This window comes from Ambystoma mexicanum, chromosome 1p, assembly GCF_040938575.1.
Source record: "Ambystoma mexicanum isolate Mex_15411 chromosome 1p, UKY_AmexF1_1, whole genome shotgun sequence".
NCBI lineage: Eukaryota > Metazoa > Chordata > Amphibia > Caudata > Ambystomatidae > Ambystoma > Ambystoma mexicanum.
The window spans coordinates 1,022,515,255-1,022,534,164 of NC_090921.1; the positions used below are offsets into that span (position 1 = coordinate 1,022,515,255).

The 18,910-nt window shown below is 46.2% G+C and overlaps 1 protein-coding gene across 3 annotated transcripts in view; it reads left to right on the forward strand.

The window, feature by feature from the left end:
• Nucleotides 1-15,165, forward strand: part of EDC4 (enhancer of mRNA decapping 4) — a 2,544,921-nt gene extending 2,529,756 nt beyond the window's left edge. For all 3 annotated transcript variants that reach the window (XM_069603831.1, XM_069603839.1, XM_069603847.1), the window contains one exon: nucleotides 12,039-15,165. In XM_069603831.1, coding sequence (XP_069459932.1) covers nucleotides 12,039-12,225 — 187 coding nt within the window. In that variant the 3' untranslated portion in view covers nucleotides 12,226-15,165. The remainder of the gene's footprint in view (nucleotides 1-12,038) is intronic.
• The last annotated feature ends 3,745 nt before the right edge of the window (nucleotides 15,166-18,910 follow it).

Here is an 18,910-nt window from a genome sequence, read left to right on the forward strand (position 1 = left end):
AAAGGCAGGGTATGAGATAACTCTAGAATTGCATTTGGTTCGCCTGGATATATGAAACACTATGCCGTCAGGCGCAAAGGACCTGCCTGCTAGGTCGAGCGCCCTGACATCAGAGACTCTTCTGCAGGAGACCAAACATAGTAGTGTAGTGAGCTTAACGGAAAGAGCAGTGCGAGATAACTCCTCGTTATGAGGCCAGGAAAGAAAAAGATTCAGTACTCTGTTAACATTCCCACAGAGTGTTGTAATGGGACAGAGGCGGTACCGATAAGCGGATGCCCTAAGTAGCCTGCTCACTAGGTGGTGATCGCCTGCTGGTAGGCCCTCCACAAGGTTGTGGCCGGCTGAAATTGCGGAGCGGTAAGCGTTAACCGTCCTATAGGCGAGGCCCCGCTCTACTAGTGTGGCCAGAAAGTTCAAAATGTCCTCTATAGGTGCTGAAATTCCAGAAGTTGGGTGTTGAGGCGGGAGGCAACGAGATCCTTGGACATGGGGCCCTATACTTGTTAAAGCCGGCAGAAGATCTCTCTGCTGAGTCTCCAACCACTGTAGTCGGTGGAGTGATGGGAGTGCCAATCCGCGGCTACGTTTCTGAGACCTGGAAGATATTCCGCCATGACGGAAATGTGGTGTTCCAGGCAGAAGTGCCAAAAATCCTTGGCTAGTTTCGCTAGCGGCCTTGACTTGGTCCCTCCCATATGACTGATGTATCTTACTGCAGAAATGTTGTCCTTCTTGAGTAAAATACAGCAACTCACTCTGTCTCTGGCAAAAGATCGCACAGCGAAGGAGCCTGCTAAGAGTTCCAGGCAATTTATATGCATATCCAGTTCCTGAGAGGACCAAGTTCCCCCGTGGCCACTGTGCCGCATCTTGCTCCCCAGCCAGAGCAGCTGGCCTCCGACTCTATTATTATGTCCGGGGCGGATCAGAAAATTGCCCTGCCGTTCCAGACCTCCATATGCGTGAGACACCAGATGAGCTCCGTCCTTGCCTGTGGCAATAGAGTTACACGTTGAGAGTAGGAAAGGCTGCGTCTGAGATGTTGGCCTTTCAGCCTCTGTAGTTCCCGGTGGTGAAGGGGGCCGGGAAATATTGCTTGTATGGATGAGGACAACAGGCCTATTATCCTCACTAACTCCCAGAGGGAGATGACGTTCCTCTGTAGAAGCCTGCCACGTGCTGTGTATCTTGGCGGTAGACGGGCGGAGTTGCGAGGTTTGCATCTCCACAATGAATCCCAGGAATTCTAGGTTCCTGGAGGGGCAGAGCACCGATTTCTCCCAATTGATGAGGAAACCAAGATTGTGCAAGAGATCTATGGCGAGACGGGCCTGTTGTTGCACCAGAGCCTGGGATTGAGCCATGAAGATGATGTTGTCCAGGTATATAATCAGTCTGACACCTTTTTCTCTGAGGCGAGCTACGACCGGCCGTAGGAGTTTGGTAAATGCCCAGGGGGCCGAAGAGAGCCCGAAGGGCAAGCTCGTACATTCCCAGTCCTGACCCTACCAAGTAAACCTGAGGTAACTTGCGTGCGCCTGACGAATGGGCACTGCCAGGTAGGCAGCCTTGAGGTCTAGCCGAATCAGCCAGTCGCCTGGCCTCAGGAGGTCTCTGAGCATGTGAATGCCCTCCATTTTGAAATGACGGTATATTATGAAGTTGTTCAAAGCCTTGAGATTCATCACTGGACGCACTTTGTTTTCTGCGAACCAGAAATATGGGGCTGAAAAAACAGCCCGGACTCCAGCACGGGCGTATGGCCTGCTTCTGGTGGAGTTGAAGTACCTCGCTGTCTAGCGCTGCTGCGTCTGCCTCAGACATAACTATTTGTGCAGGGCGATGAGCTTGGAAAGCTTGAGCAAAGAGCTCCGGGCGCAAGCCTCTCATTGCGTTTCGAATCCAGGCATCCCGTGATGAAGAGTCCCAAGCTTGCGCAAAGAGAGCTATTCTCCCCCCTATGGGTGACTGCAGCGCTGGCACTGTTATGGTTGCACTGACCTGTTGGCTGTTTAGCAGGATATCTGGCTGCTCTCCTCCAGCTGTGTTCTCTTCCTCGACCCCTGGCTGGATGGGAAGAAGGTTTCTGAATGATCGTGCCAGGAATTGTGGTGGTCTCTTGAATGTTGGGGTCTCCTGTCAAAAGAGTACCGGCCGGAGGTGCGACCACTGCCTCATCCGGCCTGGTAAAACATTTTGTATGCGAATACTCTTAAAAGAGGCTTGAGCCTTGTCCAAAGCGGTGAAAGTACCTACAAACGTCGCCATTTCTTTAACGAAGGGCTCACCATATAAGAGCCCCTGAGCTGCTGGACCAGACTTTGTGTCTGCCAGTTCTCCTAATTTAGGATCAGTTTTCAGCAGAATGCTCTTTCTGCGTTCCGTAGAATGGGCACAGTTGTCATTTCCTAACATGCAGAGTGCCCTTTGGGACCAACCTGCCAGAATAGCGGGGTCAATCGGATTGCCCGTGTCCATGGCCTCTTCGGCCAGATCCATAATTTTTGCCAGGGGCCACGAGATGTCAAGGTCCTTGTCCTGACAAGAACGCCAGGCACGGTCGATACCTTTCTTTGGATCCTTAACGTTCCTCCCTAGGAAGGGGATCATTTTAGTGTCTAATTCAGGGGTCAAAGCCACCTTTCCCATAATTCTGGCTGAGGACACTCGGAGCGGAGCTTTGCTCTGACTTCTTTCTCCAGGGGCTGCCGCAGTCTGGCCTTGATATAGTCTGTTGCTCTTGATGACGGTTCCCAGTCTGTAGAACTTGGGTGTATTAAATCCTCCGGAGTGAACATACCCTCAAGAGTGGGATGCTTCCCAAATGTCTGCTTGGGAATTGGGACTGCCATATTCCCAGAGGTAGAAGGTCTAGAGCATATAGTGTGTTTGTCCTCCTCTGAGGATAAGGGGGGGGTCTGGTCGTCATACTGGCGCTCCCCTTGGAATTAGTAATCAGCTCCCCGCTGTTCTTCCTCCAGGCTCGAGGGCCTGCCACCCGCATTGTCTTCCTCGGGGTGAGAGGGTATGGAATTGAAAGGGGTCTCCTTCCTAGTAACAAAGGCTTTTTTACGCCTGTAGAAAGCGTCCGAAATGGCAGTTGTGGCTTGCTCAGGCTGGCTCGAGGGGTAAAAAAGTCCTTACTCTTGCGAGCCGGTGTACATCCCCCATCCGATAGGTGCTTTTTCTTCTAGGCTCTCTTCTTTCCCAGCAGAGGCGCTGTTAGTAAATGTTCCCCCATGCTGTCCAAACGGTGCTGTATGGGTAACAGCATTTCACAGACCACTTTCTTTATAGTGGTTTCCACAGAGAATCCGAAGACCCTCTTGAAACTATCTGCCATAGCCACATCGTTGAACTCCTAAGCCTCCTCGGACCAAGCTTGATCAGCCTGAGAGGGGAATATTGATCTGCCATTAAAATAATGAAGTTTGCACCTTTTTTTGTTGCTATATTGGGTGATTAGACTTCCTTCTCTCCAACCCACTATTAAGAGCTCAAGAAGTAATCCTTCTTTTCAATTCCTTGTTTTCTTCTTTTTTTATTTTTTATGGAAGATAATCAGATGAAAGACACAGATAATGCTATAAGACCTGTAATGCTTCTCCCTCTGGCACTCGTGCTCGTAAAATCAGTTGTAAAGCAACGGAAACGTGCAGCGGGAGCGCTGGAGTAGAAGAAAGCACCAAGAGGAAGCAAGAGCTCCCTCTTGTGTGCTCGCGCGTAACAGCACCTGAAGTAATACGCTCTGCGCAGCCTCCGCCTCTCTCACGGAACGTTATAGAGAGCAGGGGAGGCTCGTACGACAAATAGACAGCTGCAGGCAATTTCCAAAGCCGGCCAGTAAACAGGAGATGGCGTCGGAACGGCCAACAAAAAATGATGCGCTCGCACAAGTGAAAGAAAATAAACATGGGCTGCGCGAACTGCGTAGCTCAATATGAACACGTCAGGTAAACAGTTGCAACGCTAACAGCGTTAGGGATAATAACAAACAAAGCTTACTCAGAATATATATATATTTCTGAGGCTTGTGGAATCTGCTTAGATCACGTGCTGTGCATAGGCCGACATCTAGTGGAAGCTGCGGAGTATTACAGTTTGTTTTTCGAAATTCGAAAATGGGCGTCGACACAGGCGTGCCAGTAATACTATCCCTAGTGTGACGTCCACTGTACCCAAGATCCCTCACGCGTCTAGGATCCTCAGATTGTTTTTTTCCGCCATACTGGTCGGAAGCATCTTGCGGAGTCCCCTGGCCTTAGCCATACTTTTGCTAATTATAGAAGTTTAAAATTATTTATTGACATCCTTCTCCACCCCAACGTCGACCCTCGACGACGGCTGGAGAAGACATCGACCGTCGGCTGCTGCACGACGGATCTGGGCCTCGGAAGGCCGCTGGTCTCGGCCCGGGCCTAGTAGGCCGCTGGCCTCGGCCCTGCAAGTAGGGAGAGTGGGGGGTGGTACATACTCTTCACTCTTGGTATATAGGTACACCTTATATATTTCCTACACTTACCAGCCTGCTGCCTCAAGGTGCGTATGGAGGGTACCCTTTTCCAATTCTGCCCCAAGTGCAACCGCAAATACCCTTGGGTCGACAGGCACGCCACGTGCAATCTCTGCTTGCCGAAGGACCACCCCGAAGCGAACTGCAGAGCGTGTAGTAGGTTTAAGCCTAAGACACTTAAGGACCGTTCGACAAAGCGTTGAGCCCACCACGCCAGGCAGGCGGCCATGGCAGCGGGGGGCGCCTTCAGCGATGGCAGCGACGCCGTACTATCGGACGGCGAGGGCATTACGGCGTCAAAAGACTGCCGAGCGCAGGTCCCCGACCTCGGAAGGTTGTCCGGCAGGGCGGCTATGGGGAAGACCCCCGGCGACGCAAGCACTACACACCCTACACACACTAAGCACACTAAACCCAACCGAACCTCGACGACGTCGACTTCTCGGAAAGAGGCACAGATAGAACGGTCCGACTCGGTGTCCTCTGGGCGCTCTCGATCGAGATCGCCTCATGACGCAAGGCAATCATCCACTCTTGCCAAGAGTGCCTCGCTCCCTAGATTAACGGAAGTTCGATCGTCAGAAGACGAAGACGACTTCCACCCCCAGGCCGCGCTCCAGGAGACCGAGGCCGCAGTTAACACCAGCGAGGCCCCACGCTCGAAACAAGATACCTCTCCCGACCCTCGACGCCAGGTGTCGAAAGTCTCTGGGGCCTCCAAGGGGCAGGGAAAACATTTTTCCACGCACGGGGAGGGGGGGAAACAGCGGAAAGCACAGCCTTCCACTCCTGTAAGACCATCCTTCCACCCTAAGCAGACAGACACACATAAATCTACTGGGACATCAACATCCAGCAAGGGTACCCTTGATAAGTCCTCTAAGTTGCCTACTAAAGTCATACCCTGTTCCAAAGAATGGTCCAGTGAAGACATAGACAGGGTCATGTCAAGGATGTCTTCCTTAGCTGATTTTTATGACAAAAACCCAGAACATTTCCTTTCGTATGACCCTCAAGGGGCCACACCCTCAGGCTCCTCTGATCCTATCCCCCTAAGTAAAAAGGCCCGGTTCGAAAGACCTGAACCCTTCGAGGTGCAGCCTTACTCTACTCCACACCCCAGATACCAAGGACAGACTTTCCCTGAAGGGGACCAGGAGTTTACAATTATGGAGGAACAAACCGGGACTGAATACTATGCGGATGATGAGGACCTGGAGGAGGTAGAAGATGAGCAGGAAATTTACAGAGTAGATTCCCCGGTAGAGAGCGAAGCCCCAGTTACCGACTCGCCAGTTGATAACCAGCCCCTCCTTAATGAAGTTCTCGCTCGCGCAGCAGAACATTTTCACATCGACACCCACGGTGTACAGGAGGAAAGGGACTTCGCAGAAGAGTTGGTGGGAGAGAGGAGGCCGGTCGCTCAGACCATCCCTATCCTTAAATCCATCCAACGTAGAATAGATCCATCCCTGGTGAATCCTAACCTCACCAGAGCTGTCAACCCCAGAGTCGAAAAACTTTTTCGGGCAGCCCAGTCTGACCCTCTTTATATAAGAGGACATCTTAAACCAGACTCCCTAGTGGTTACCAACACTCGGAAGAGGGCTGGGACACCCTTATCGTCGTCAGAAGCTCCTCCCGACAAGGAGAGCAAAAGACTGTACGGGTTTGGCAGGAAGGTAGCCTCAACGTCCGCCTACCAAGCAAGGATCGCAAACTCCACCACCCTGTTGGCAAGTTACAACTGCCATCAATGGGAAGAGGTCGCGGCGCTCATAGCCTCTGCTCCTGAACCGTTAAAGGGCCAGTTGGCTCGGATCTCGGCAGAAGGGAGAGCCGTGTCTGGTTGCATATTAAAAGCAACTTTCGACGCCGCGGACAACGCAGGAAGATTGATAGCAGAAGGTACTGTTATCAAGAGACATGCGTGGTTACGGCAGTCGGGGTTCAAAACAGAAACCCAGGCTTCATTAATAGACAAGCCGGTGGAACCCGATCTATTGTTTGGGAAAGCGGTCGAAGACGCACTTAAGAATGCCAAGGACGAGTACGAGACTCTCAAATCCCTTGGCCAGCTTACCAACAAACCCCCTAACCAGAGGGGGAACAGTAATTTTCGTCGCCCACGCAGCCAAAATTCACAAAGAGGCAACTATGCCCAAGGACAGGGTACACAATGGAACAACAACCAGCAGTCTACCCAAAGTTACGGCAAGGGTAACAAGAGAGGTCGTGGAAGAGGCAGAGGCAGCCCCAACAAGGGAGGTGGCACGCCTCCACCAAAGCAGTGACGCTCAGGTCAGGGTCCCTTCTCACGCAACCCCAGTAGGGGGACGCAGTTCCAACTTCACCCAGGCTTGGGAAGGGATCACCTCAGACAGATGGGTGCTGTCAACAGTGTCCACAGGATATTGTATAGAATTACTGCAGCGCCCCCGGAACCACCCTCCACGACAAAGAATACACTCCTTAGAACATCAGAAGATCCTTCTCGAGGAGATCGCCATTCTGCTAGAAAAGGACGCGATAGAACTCATCCCAGGACACCAGGTAAACAAGGGTATCTATTCAACTTACTTCCTTGTGCCAAAGAAAGATTTGACAATGCGCCCAGTATTGGACTTACGGCCTGCCAACAAGTATGTCAAGCCCCAAAAATTCCGTATGACCACGCTACAAGAGGTAATCCCCCTCCTAAAAAGGGGGGATTACATGGCAACCTTGGATATGAAAGATGCTTATTTTCATATTTCCATGCTTCCAGCCCACAGAAAATACTTGCGCTTCAAGGTAGACAGTCGCCACTACCAATTCAAGTTACTGCCCTTCGGGATAGCTTCAGCACCAAGGGTATTCACCAAGGTACTGGCGGTGGCAGCTGCACACCTACGCAGGGAGGCAATCCCAGTGTACCCTTATCTGGACGACTGGCTCATAACGGGGGAAACCCCAGGAATTTGCAGGTCAAACATTCAGAGGACTATCGACGACCTCCACGAATTAGGTTTCTCTATCAACGAGAAGAAGTCAAGTCTGGTGCCAAGCACCTCAAAACAGTTCCTAGGAGCAATCCTAGATACTCAGAAAGGGTTGACCTTCCCTTCGGAAGAGAGAATTCGGAATATACTACTGCAGATTCCACATTATCAGTCAGGTCAACAAATAACGGTACGCAAAGCAATGCGGTTACTGGGCATGATGGCGTCGTGCATTTACCTGGTCCCCCACGCGCGTCTGCGCGTGCGTCCCATGCAGGAATGGTTGGCGAAACAGTGGTCTCAGGCAAGTGGTCAGTGGGACGATCTAGTGGTCGTTTCGCCAACACTCGTACAGAGCTTACACTGGTGGACAAGAGAGAATCTCGCAAGGGGAAAACCCTTTTACGATCCCGAAGTACAGGCAGTGGTGACTACAGATGCATGCCTGACTGGGTGGGGAGCTCACCACCTCCACCACACAGCTCAGGGTCTCTGGTCTCACTCAGTAGCCAAGAACCACATCAACCTGCTGGAGCTTCTGGCAGTATTCCGAGCGCTTCGGGCGTTCGATCCCCATCTGCTAAACTTGTCGGTGCAGATCCGGACGGACAGCACGACAGCCATGTTCTATCTGAACAAACAAGGAGGGACTCGTTCGCCAAATCTGTCCAAGCTTGCCCAGAAAATCTGGATATGGGCACTCAGACGGAACATCTTCCTGTCATCACAACATGTTCCAGGGGAGCTCAATTCCCTAGCGGATGCCCTAAGCAGAGACTCCCTCCCAGAAGAACACGAATGGGTCCTTCACAGAGATATCGTAGAAGATCTCTTCTCTCAGTGGGGTTTCCCCACTATAGACCTATTCGCCACAAGCGAAAACAAACAATGCCCAGGATTTGCATCCAGGTTCCCCCAGCCAGACTCCCAAGGGAACGCTCTGTGGATGAACTGGTCAGGGATGTTTGCGTACGCTTTTCCACCAACTCCTCATCAGGAAGGTGGTGTACAAGATGAACAAGGAATCGATGACGCTCATCCTAGTTGCTCCCATGTGGGCGAGACAACCATGGTTTCCACACCTACGCAGGATGGCGGTGTGCGAGCCCATCAAACTCCCAGCCTGGTACAACCTACTGTCCCAGCAACAAGGTCAAACAGTGCACCAGAAACCCAACTCAATGAACCTGGCAGAATGGCTCCTGAGGTCAGAGTTTGGGCATCTCAATTTACCACAGAGGTGTATGGACATCCTAAAAGAAGCCAGGAAACCAAACACAAGGCACTGTTACTTTGACAAGTGGAAGAGATTCGTTATTTGGTGCTAGAATAAACAAATCAACCCAGTTGATTGCACTCCTTCCAACGTTGTAACATACATGCTCCACCTGCTGGACGCAGGTTTGTTTTTTAACTCTCTGAAAGTACACCTGGCAGCCCTCTCGGCTTACACCACATCCCATAACAAGGTATCGTGGTGGAAAGTACCAGTAGTTAAAGCCTTCATGGAAGGAGTAAAGAGACTTCACCCTCCTATTTCGAACCCACCGCCAGGATGGGACCTCAATGTGGTGCTAGCTAAGCTCATGGGCCCCCCTTTCGAACCCATGCATAAAAGTAGTCTCAAACACCTGACTTATAAAACGGCCTTCTTAGTAGCCATTACCTCTATAAGAAGGGTCAGTGAAATTCAGGCTCTGTCAGTGCAGGATCCTTTCTTTACTATCCACAAGGACAAACTGGTTTTACACACACACCCTAGGTTCTCACCTAAATTTATATCTAAATTCCATGTAAACCAGTCCATCGAGCTTCCGGCTTTCTTCCAGAACCCGCAAAGCTCGGCTGAGGTGAAACTACACACCCTAGATGTGCGTAGGGCGGTCCTCTACTATGTAAACAAAACCAGACCGCTAAGGAAAACAGATCAACTGTTTGTCTCCGTAGCTACAGGCAGAGAGGGAGATTGCGTCTCTAAAGGCGCTATCTCGAAGTGGATTATCAACTCTATACAGCTGTGTTACTCTCTTTCTGAAAAAACTCTGCCTTTTACGCCAAGAGCCCACTCTACTAGAGGCATTGGGGCCACTCTGGCTTTCATTGCAAATGTTCCCCTCGACACCATTTGCAAAGCAGCTACTTGGAGCTCTATTCACACTTTTACTCAGCATTACTGCATTGACACTCATTCCAAGACAGATACACAAGTGGGACAAGCGGTTCTGAGACACCTGTTTGCTCATGACTCTTCTCACATCCCACCTCCTTCTTCTGGTACTGCTCGCTAATCTATGCACAGCATGTGATCTAAGCAGATTCCACAAGCCTCAGAAGGGATACATTACTCACCGTAATCGTATTTCTGATGCTTGTATCTGCTTAGATTCACATGCGACCCACCCTTTCTCCCCTCCGAGAGAAGGCGCATGATTGCTGGTAGTCTTACCTTTCTGTCTATCTGCTTGGATTATCAGTACTCACGCTACTCCTCATGCTTCCTCATGTCAGAAAAAATACAATCTGAGGATCCTAGACGCGTGAGGGATCTTGGGTACAGTGGACGTCACACTAGGGATAGTATTACTGGCACGCCTGTGTCGACGCCCATTTTCGAATTTCGAAAAACAAACTGTAATACTCCGCAGCTTCCACTAGATGTCGGCCTATGCACAGCATGTGAATCTAAGCAGATACAAGCATCAGAAATACGATTACGGTGAGTAATGTATCCCATATATTAAATCAATATAACAGAAAGATATGAGGTAATGAAATGAACTTATCTCTTGCTGTGAGCAGCAAAGAAAGAGGAGGAGATACACTATTGGTCACTATTTGGAGGGATTTACCTACTATTATTGGAGGACTGTTGTCACATGTTTAGTGACCTTTCATGAACTTAGACCTAGATTGCTGGGAAATGGAGTTTCTTATTTTCAGTGACTGTTCACTGTGGACTGGAAATTATATAATGTGATTTTCTTCAGTTTAATGTTATTGTATGTTTTTCTGCACCCTGACTATGTATAGTCATCTGTCTTTTTTGGGTGCTTCAAAACTTGCTGCTGAGCTCTTTCTATTGAAGTGAATAAAGAAAGGGAAGAATAATGTGAGCCTCCGGTTTTGACATAGAATTGATGCAATTGTGATTGGTACAAAAATGTGCAGTAAAAATGATATGCTGACTGAAGAAGCATCCGAAGCAAAGATCGTGAAGAAATGGTTTGGTGGAAGAAATATGTATTTAAGGGAATGTTTCAATATTGCTTCGAAAGTCTGACTACGGCTGATTTTTTTGCTGCCAAATGTACGTCCTGTGTGTACGCCCTGTGTGCACAGGAAATATCTCTTAAAATTGTTCAAATTGAAACAAGCAAGAGTTTAAAGTGAATTGAATTACTGACCTAGGTAAACCCGATTTACTGTCATGGCAAAATACATATTCCAAAGAAGCTTTGTAGCAGCCTAATATCCATCTATCAAGACCTCAAGAGAGACACTTTGATGAATAACCAGGTGCAATCAAATTGTGTTGTGGTAACAAAAGGAAAGGAAATTATCAAATAATCTATGTAAATATCCCCTTAAACTAATCGTAACTTGCTTTACTTTTTTGTCAATCTGTCCTTTCTATAAACACTTAAGAAATCGGAAAATCCACCCTAGATTAACGGTGGAAGGAATCCGAACTGTAAATGTATCAATTTCATTATTGCTAGGTGGTTTCACTATAGTGATAACTAAAATGATGGCTGACTTTTAAGTTGCAGCTTCGAAAATCAGGGCCCAGGTTGTCCTTGCTTTTAAGGCAGCAATGGTAGAGAGTCAACTAAAAGGGGTGTACATCTTCAGGGTTGCAGAGCGATCTTGCATAGCATTATGGGTGGGCACCATGTTAAATAAGTCATGCGAGCTGTTCGTGAAGTATGCCTGTACTTTGGTAGGCTGCCAAGTCATGTTAAAAGAATCGGGACCTCTCCCACTTCTTCTAAATTGTATGTGGCTCAGTATTGCTATGAGTTTATTTAGTTGGTTTTTATCTAGAAGGATTTTTTCTTCCTTCTAATTCTATTTATTTAATTATATTTAGTATATCATGAATGTGTTTCATTATACACTGTCGCAAAAGTGCAATAAAGCCTAATAAAAATCATATCCGTATTTAAAATACAGGAATGCACTGAAAATGTAACCCTCCAACCAAGCCCTCACAGATGAAATGAGCTTCTCAGGATTGACCTTGTCGGTCTGTTTGAGTACGAGTCTATTGCACATAATTTACTATATCTCATAAGGAAGTGTCTACTAGAAAGGCTGCCTACACCCCTATCCCTATACTGTCTCCATTCATTCTCTTTCCTGTTTTAAGTTCTCTCTAGTGATGCTTTGGCCCTCTCGCACTGCTCCAGTAATGTTGCTGTGTTGCCGTTGGTTTGATACATTTTTTTTTGTCAATAGTGCAACTACTGCCCAGTTAATAGTTGAATGTATTTCATATGACTATACACTCTAATTTTCTTTTTGTCCCATTTCTTGCTCAGTTATCTTGAAGAAGCAGTGATGCAGCTGGACCTCAATGATTCAATCACCCGCGACCATATGGGCATTGTCTTGAATCAGTTGCAGCAGAATCTCCTTCAATTCTTGCAAGCGGAACCCCACAGTCCTCTGAAAAGACATGCCCGACGTCTTATGATGATGCTGCAAGGCCTTAGCCCCACAGCATGAGGAACATCAGCAGATTTGGCATCCTGAGCATTTTTATGCCTCTGCCCAGGCAGATAGTTTCCTGGCCAAAATATGGTTCTATTGTTAATAAAGCTTTTGGGGGGGTTTTGAGCAGGGGGAGGGTAGCTACCTTTGGCACATTGAAAAGAATATATTATAAGAAAATGTAAGCAAAGAAATTCACCTTTAAAAAAAAAAAAAAAGCGATGTCATATAAAACTCGCCCCTATTCACCATAATGAGACCTGTGGCCTGTATTTGTGTGTTTCCTCTGCCTCTTGCCTTCTGCATTACATACACTTAATTTAACCTCCACTCTGTGAAATTGTCACTGGGCAGGAATGGCCTGTCTTCCTGCTTGAAGGGGTTGGGGGGTAGTGTTCACATGGTTGGGGTCTCCTTGTAGACCACCAGTAAGAGTTGGTGTAAGAATTAGGGCCTTTAATAGAGAGAATGTGCCACATGGCAGTCAATTAAAGAGCCACAAGCAGCTACAGTAGCCTTACTAAACAAACTTCGTTTTTAATAAGCGCCATAAAGCAGGTCCTCACTATAACACTTTAAAACAATTTATAGTCATTAAATTGTTTTCAGTGTGGCCTTTCACTTTGTGCACTTTTAAAGTTCAAGAAAATTCCCCTTGCTTTGGCGGTTCTAGTCTGGAAAGTCTAAACCTGTATTGGTTGCATGTTTCAAGAGATGTGATGACCAATAGTGTCAAGGGCTTCACTTAGTGGCAAATGCAAAGTGAATTGTCAGAATTTGTTTTGAAAGGCTTTGCTCAGACAGATGGTCGTTTACTAATATTAATTGTTTTATACACCTTGCACTGGGGCCACTAGCCCACCTATATCCTAAACAATGATCTTATAAAAGACGTTGCGTGCCTTTCTGATTATTGTATTTCATCCTATTAATTTGCATTAATTTGGCCAATTATAGTTTTAAAATCTGATTTAATACTTTAAAGTAGTGTTTCAGTTTTTGCACGAGAGCAAGGCATTTTCCTTTTCCGTTGGAGCGAAGTTTTTTTTTCTTTCGCCTCCTGTCCCATATCCTGAAAAATGCCCTCTTGTTTCCCAATGACATTTAAATCAACGACTGAAGCAGGCCATACTACAAGGTAGTCTACTATTGTAGGATGAGGGGCGAGTTTGGGGCAATGGTGGGGGTAGGTGAAGTTTAAATACCGCATTTCAAAGTATTCGGGCATTTTCATACAGAGCCACAGGGATTATGTATCTTCTGTTAATAGTGTGTTCATTTTATCAGAAGTAACACTTTCAATATGCGCCTTTCTGGGACATGATGCAAGAGTGTAAAGTAAGATCTTACCTCATACGCACTTCACATTTTTCATGATCTGCATTGACGAATGTCATGAAACACGTTAGAATGCTGTGTTTCTGACTTATGCGCACAACACATTGACATTCGTTACCTGTTTAATCTCACAGTGCTTCCCATCACAGACGAGCACAAACTCCGATTCCCAATTTTCAGCTGCAGTTTGGGGCTTGAATCCCTGAAAAGGTTTTGTGGTAATGCAAAAAGATTGGTTCAATGGTGTCTATGGGAAAGCTTGATCAATGTATGTGCTGCATTGACATGTTTAGTTCCATTTTATCTCATTGAAATGGAGGATGTTATTGTGTTATTGCTGCATAAAGGCTCAAGTTTATCTGGCATTTTTAACAATTCTGGTTTAATAGTCTGTCTGCTGACAGTACTTAGATAATGTCATAAATTAGTTGTTTAAAACAGTGCAAGTTCTGCACCATATCATTTCAATACTAGAAAAACATTGGGGCCGCATACCACAATTCACAGAGAATTGTCGAAAATGACGTTGCAGTTACATAGTGTTCCCAATGCAGACAGATTTTTAATAAAAGTCTCAAGAAAAGTCCTTGTGATAGAGAAACACACCAACATGGCTAGAATTTTAGATTCTATCATTCAAATAAAAAAAGTACAAATTGCCCGCAGAGATCATTGATTATTCCCTATTGAGTGAAAAAAGCTCATCAGTTGCCAAAAAATGGCACCAGATAGTAGCATGATATGGATTAGAAGAACTTTGAAAGTGTGAATTATATGGAGCACAATGAGGAGTATAAAGTAAAACCTAAGCGTACATGCTATAAAATAGACTGCATTTAAACTCCAACTTAGTTTGTAATTGCCACAAGGCAAGTACTGAGAATGGGGCTTCCAGATAATTTAAAAGATTAACACAGGGTAAGAACCGAAAGTGCCTGACTCAAAATGTATATTATTCCATGTCACGGCATATCTAAAACATTCACAACATGGAGAAAATAACCCTGCCAAATGGCTGCTGATGCTCAAAATGTATTTTAATACTTGCCAGTCCTAATGACTGTCATGTGGGTTTCCACACACGGAAGGAATGCACCCGTATCAAGCCTTTTGTGCCATTGGTTTTGACAGATCTGTGAATTTTTATTTGAAAACCCTCAAGTCAGAATGGAGCCGCACACAGACACTCCAAAGGTTTGCCTTTTACTAAACTTTTTACCTACTGATGCACACTTTAAACTACTTCATTTAAATTTTATTTACTCCAAGTATGGTTCTGCAGATTGGTTTACATTTGATCTGCTTTTTGCAGAGGTATGTAACTTGTTAAATTTGTAAAAACAAAAAAGTACAAAGACAAAAAAAGTTTTTATATATATATATATATATATATATATATATATATATATATATATATATACACACACTTGTCTTTCAACCCGAAAGCATCATGCCATGAAAAACCCTCCAATGACTAAGTTTTGCACATGCTTGAATATATTCTTAAAATGGAAAAGTCTATGTTGGTTCAGATTGAATGTTTTACTTTTTATCTTGAGTATTTAGAATCTTGTTTTTTGAAAATAAATCCGTTTTTGAAGAAAAACCGTTTCCTTACTGGGCTGTGTTGACTTGTTTTTTCTTTGAGAGGTTCCACGGCTAATTTTCCCACATGTGGATCCCAGATTCCTAGACATTGTGTGCTGCAGGTAATGGGTGGCTGTATGAATGTAAACCAAAAGAACTGGTGAGACTGATTTTTCATAGGCAAGACTAGACTTGTCTTATCTTTATCTTGTATCCCCCAAGTCCACCGTGTTTAAAAGCATTCCCTGTCTCAGAATGCCACAGCAGCTTGAAGCCACATCAGCCCTGGTAGTGAAGCGGCATGACTATTGCAACTCAACTTACACAATCCTAAAATAATACCCGATTTCATTCACCAACTTAAAGTACTTCATTGTAAAGCCTTGAGAATGATCTTTCCCTTAAAACTGTAGGATGCGATCACACTGGCCTTTGTGGGCTCTGTGGTGGCTCCACATTAAACAACAGATCATAAACAAGATATTCTGCATAACCATCAAGGCCTAACGAACACTGCGTCCAGTTACCTGAGAACATGCATAAATATGCATGTTGCCAGAAGAACCCTCCACACTCAAGACGTCCTCTGCTTTCGTTAGGTCAGAAAGCTGAAGTAATTTGCCTTCAAGGATTTGGGTAGAACAAATCTAGAGATTCAAAAGTAAAATCAAAACTCTACTTCACAGTTAGACCTTTGGCCGTCAACTTTGAGCAGTACCTGGAGCAGTGGGGCCACTATTCATGTCTTTGGCCATGAATTAACTATTGGACTGTTGGTTCACTTCCATTATAACTATGTTGATAATTATTTAACTGTGGATCTGATGCTGATGACTTTCAGGGCCAGTTTAATTACTGCTAATGTAATGTTGCATTTGCCAATATCCTTAGTGCTGTGACAAGGTACCCTACTTGACCATATTAGTGGAGTCGCACAGGGAGCCGGCTGCCGCAACACGCACGATAGACTTGGGGTTTCATGCAGATGATTCCTTCTGTTCCCCGACCATACAACACGCTGAAGGTAGGGTCTTGTCACAGTGCAATTGTAGATGCTTTTTGCCTCTTTAAGGAAATTGAGGAACAGACCCCTCTGCGCCAGCAGCACTTGCAAGCCCTGCCCCCTTTCAATGGGTACTCTAATGCCTCCTAAAGCTTGAAGAGAAAGCGAGGGATCTAAGCTGTGCCTGGAAATTTCAGTAAGCAGCCAGCTAGTCCTCAAAGAAGACCTTCACTTTCATACAGCTTAAAACAGATCGGTTAAGGGAGTCCACCCTGTTGGCAGGGCCCTGGTGTGACATCTAGAGAGAGGACAACCCAACAGGAGGAACAAGCCAGTCCCAAGTCCCACCTCAGACCTGGAAGCCATCTTCGGGGTTGGAACCCTCCAGCCAATCTCTATGCCAGCAACTTAAAGAGAAATAGGCAGTTCAGAACTCCACGTTATCAGACAAGGTTCTTGAAGCTGTGGTCCCCAGCAAACACTGGAGATTCACCCATACCGAGAACATTACAACTCTCACCTTTCCTATACCAAGCTTGCATACCTGAGTTCCTAGATACCAGGGAGCCTGAAAGGTAGGGACCAGTGTGTGGCAGGCTGAAGGGCGACAAGCCAAGGGGAGGGCTGAGCCAATTCAAACTTGCATACCAGGGATGTTAGTCATCTAGTGTGGAGCCCGACAGCAAATCCCCATCCCAGCTATCACATCCGAGTCCCCTTCCAGTAAAGAAAAACAGGGCAGAAGTCCTATAAAAATCCAATGGCTCAGTCAGTTGGTGGTAGAGTTAGGAGGAAGAGCTCATTTTTTGTGTGTTTTTGTTTTGTTTTTTTGAAGTGCTCATTCAGAGCTGGCTGAAGAGGTGAACAGGAGGAGCAAGAGCTAGACACATGGTGGTCCCTAGGATTTGGGATCAGGAAAAGACAGGAGGCTGCAGGGAAGGCATTGAGGGAATCCATATCCTGGAGATTGGGCAATTAAGGAACCCACAGTAGTGGGGGTGCCGGACTAGAGGACTTGTGAGAGAAAGGTCAAGGAGGTTGGGAGAAAATGTACGCTGAGGTTTGGGATGAAAGAAACTCATCCCACGGAAGAACGAGAGAAGAAAAACCCAGAGCAGTGAAAGGAGGTGGTGCTCAAAAGTGTAAAGAAGGTGAGTGATGGTGAAGAATTAGAAAACACTGACCATTAGGAGGGAGGAGCCTAAAGGGTAGAAGAAGATGGGAACAAGGTTAGCGAGAAAAAACTGAGGTGAATAGGATTGGAACAGGAGACAGAGGAAAGAGAAGTTGGTGAAGGAATTGTTGAAAGAGGTGGAGCAGCAGAGAAACATCAGAGAGGAGGTGGTGATAGAAGTGAAGAGGAAACGTGCAACATAAAGGAGGTGATAGGAGGCATTGAAGAAGGGAAGTGGAGGAACGGCAAATAACCAGGGGAGGAGGTATCTGAGAGAGATGTGGAGAAGGACAGGAATATTGGGTTCCATGTGTTAAAATTGCAGCAAAAATGGCTGTGGACGCAAAATATTGCAGCAAAAGAGCCATGGTTCTGCCACCACAATCTGTGTAAAGGATGCGGGGGACACCCCTGGACCCATTTATGGGAAGCGGGGGACACCCCTGCAACCTCTGCTCCCCTTAAATGGTGTAATGGGGTACACCTTTAACGTGCCAAACCACGGCATTTTTGCCACGATTTTTTGTACTTCTGACATTTTTCAGCATTTTATCATGGCATTTCTGCAGCGATTTTTATCATGGCATACCAAATATTGTTAGAGGTTGAATTCGCAAACAGAAGAAGGGTGGGAGATGAGATGGGGAAGGTGAACCTGAAGATTTTAGTAGATAATAACTATAAAGTTGCACTGGGTTCCATGTGTTAAAATTGTGGCAGAAATAGCTGTGGACACAAAATATTGCGGCAAAAAGGCTGTGGTTTTGCCGCTGCAATCCATGTAAAGGATGCAGGGGACACCCTCCAACCCCCAGACCATTATACCATTTTAGGGATAAGACTTGAGGTGAGATGTGAGGGAAGAAAGAGAGCGAGAGAGTTGGGTATGTGGTTGAAGGACCAGAATCCTGGCAAAGAGGTAGATGAAGCATAATGAGAACCCAGTCGAGATTCTAGGTTATCCTTTGGTAGACCTTCCTGCAAGGATTGATATTTATGTACCCCTCACCTTGAACCGTACCCTGTGCTTCAAAGCAGTTGTACTACAGTTTATCACATTATTAAACTTAAAAAATAAATATTCTAGTAACAATGAAAAGTAGCTCAGTAAGCGGATCGGATTATTGGAACCACCTATATCACAAAGCTGTTTACTTCCTTCGTGCTTACAAAGTCCATCAGTAACCAGCACAAAAACACATTAACGCCACCACCTCTGTGTAATCCCTTGATGTATTACTATTGGCAAAAGGTTAGTTATTAAGTGAGACTGTGAGTCAAAATCAGTTGACTGTATTGTTTATTTCATAATTATGGTTTTCTTTAGACAGTGGCAATTCATAATAAGTTTGTAGTCCTGAATCGCAAACGAACTGTTAAGACCCATGGGGTGAAACTAGGCCAGAGAGACCTTCACACGGGGATTCAGCAAACGAATTTGGTAGGCGTGATAGTTCAGCATATACCAAACGAAGGTCAGCACAGGCAGATCAGCAAGGCATCAGGCAGGATAGCGTAGCCAGTCTAGTCAATGCCTTTGAGTTGGACTGCTAGAAGATCATGCCTGTAGTATATCAGAGATTTTTGGAATGCACAAT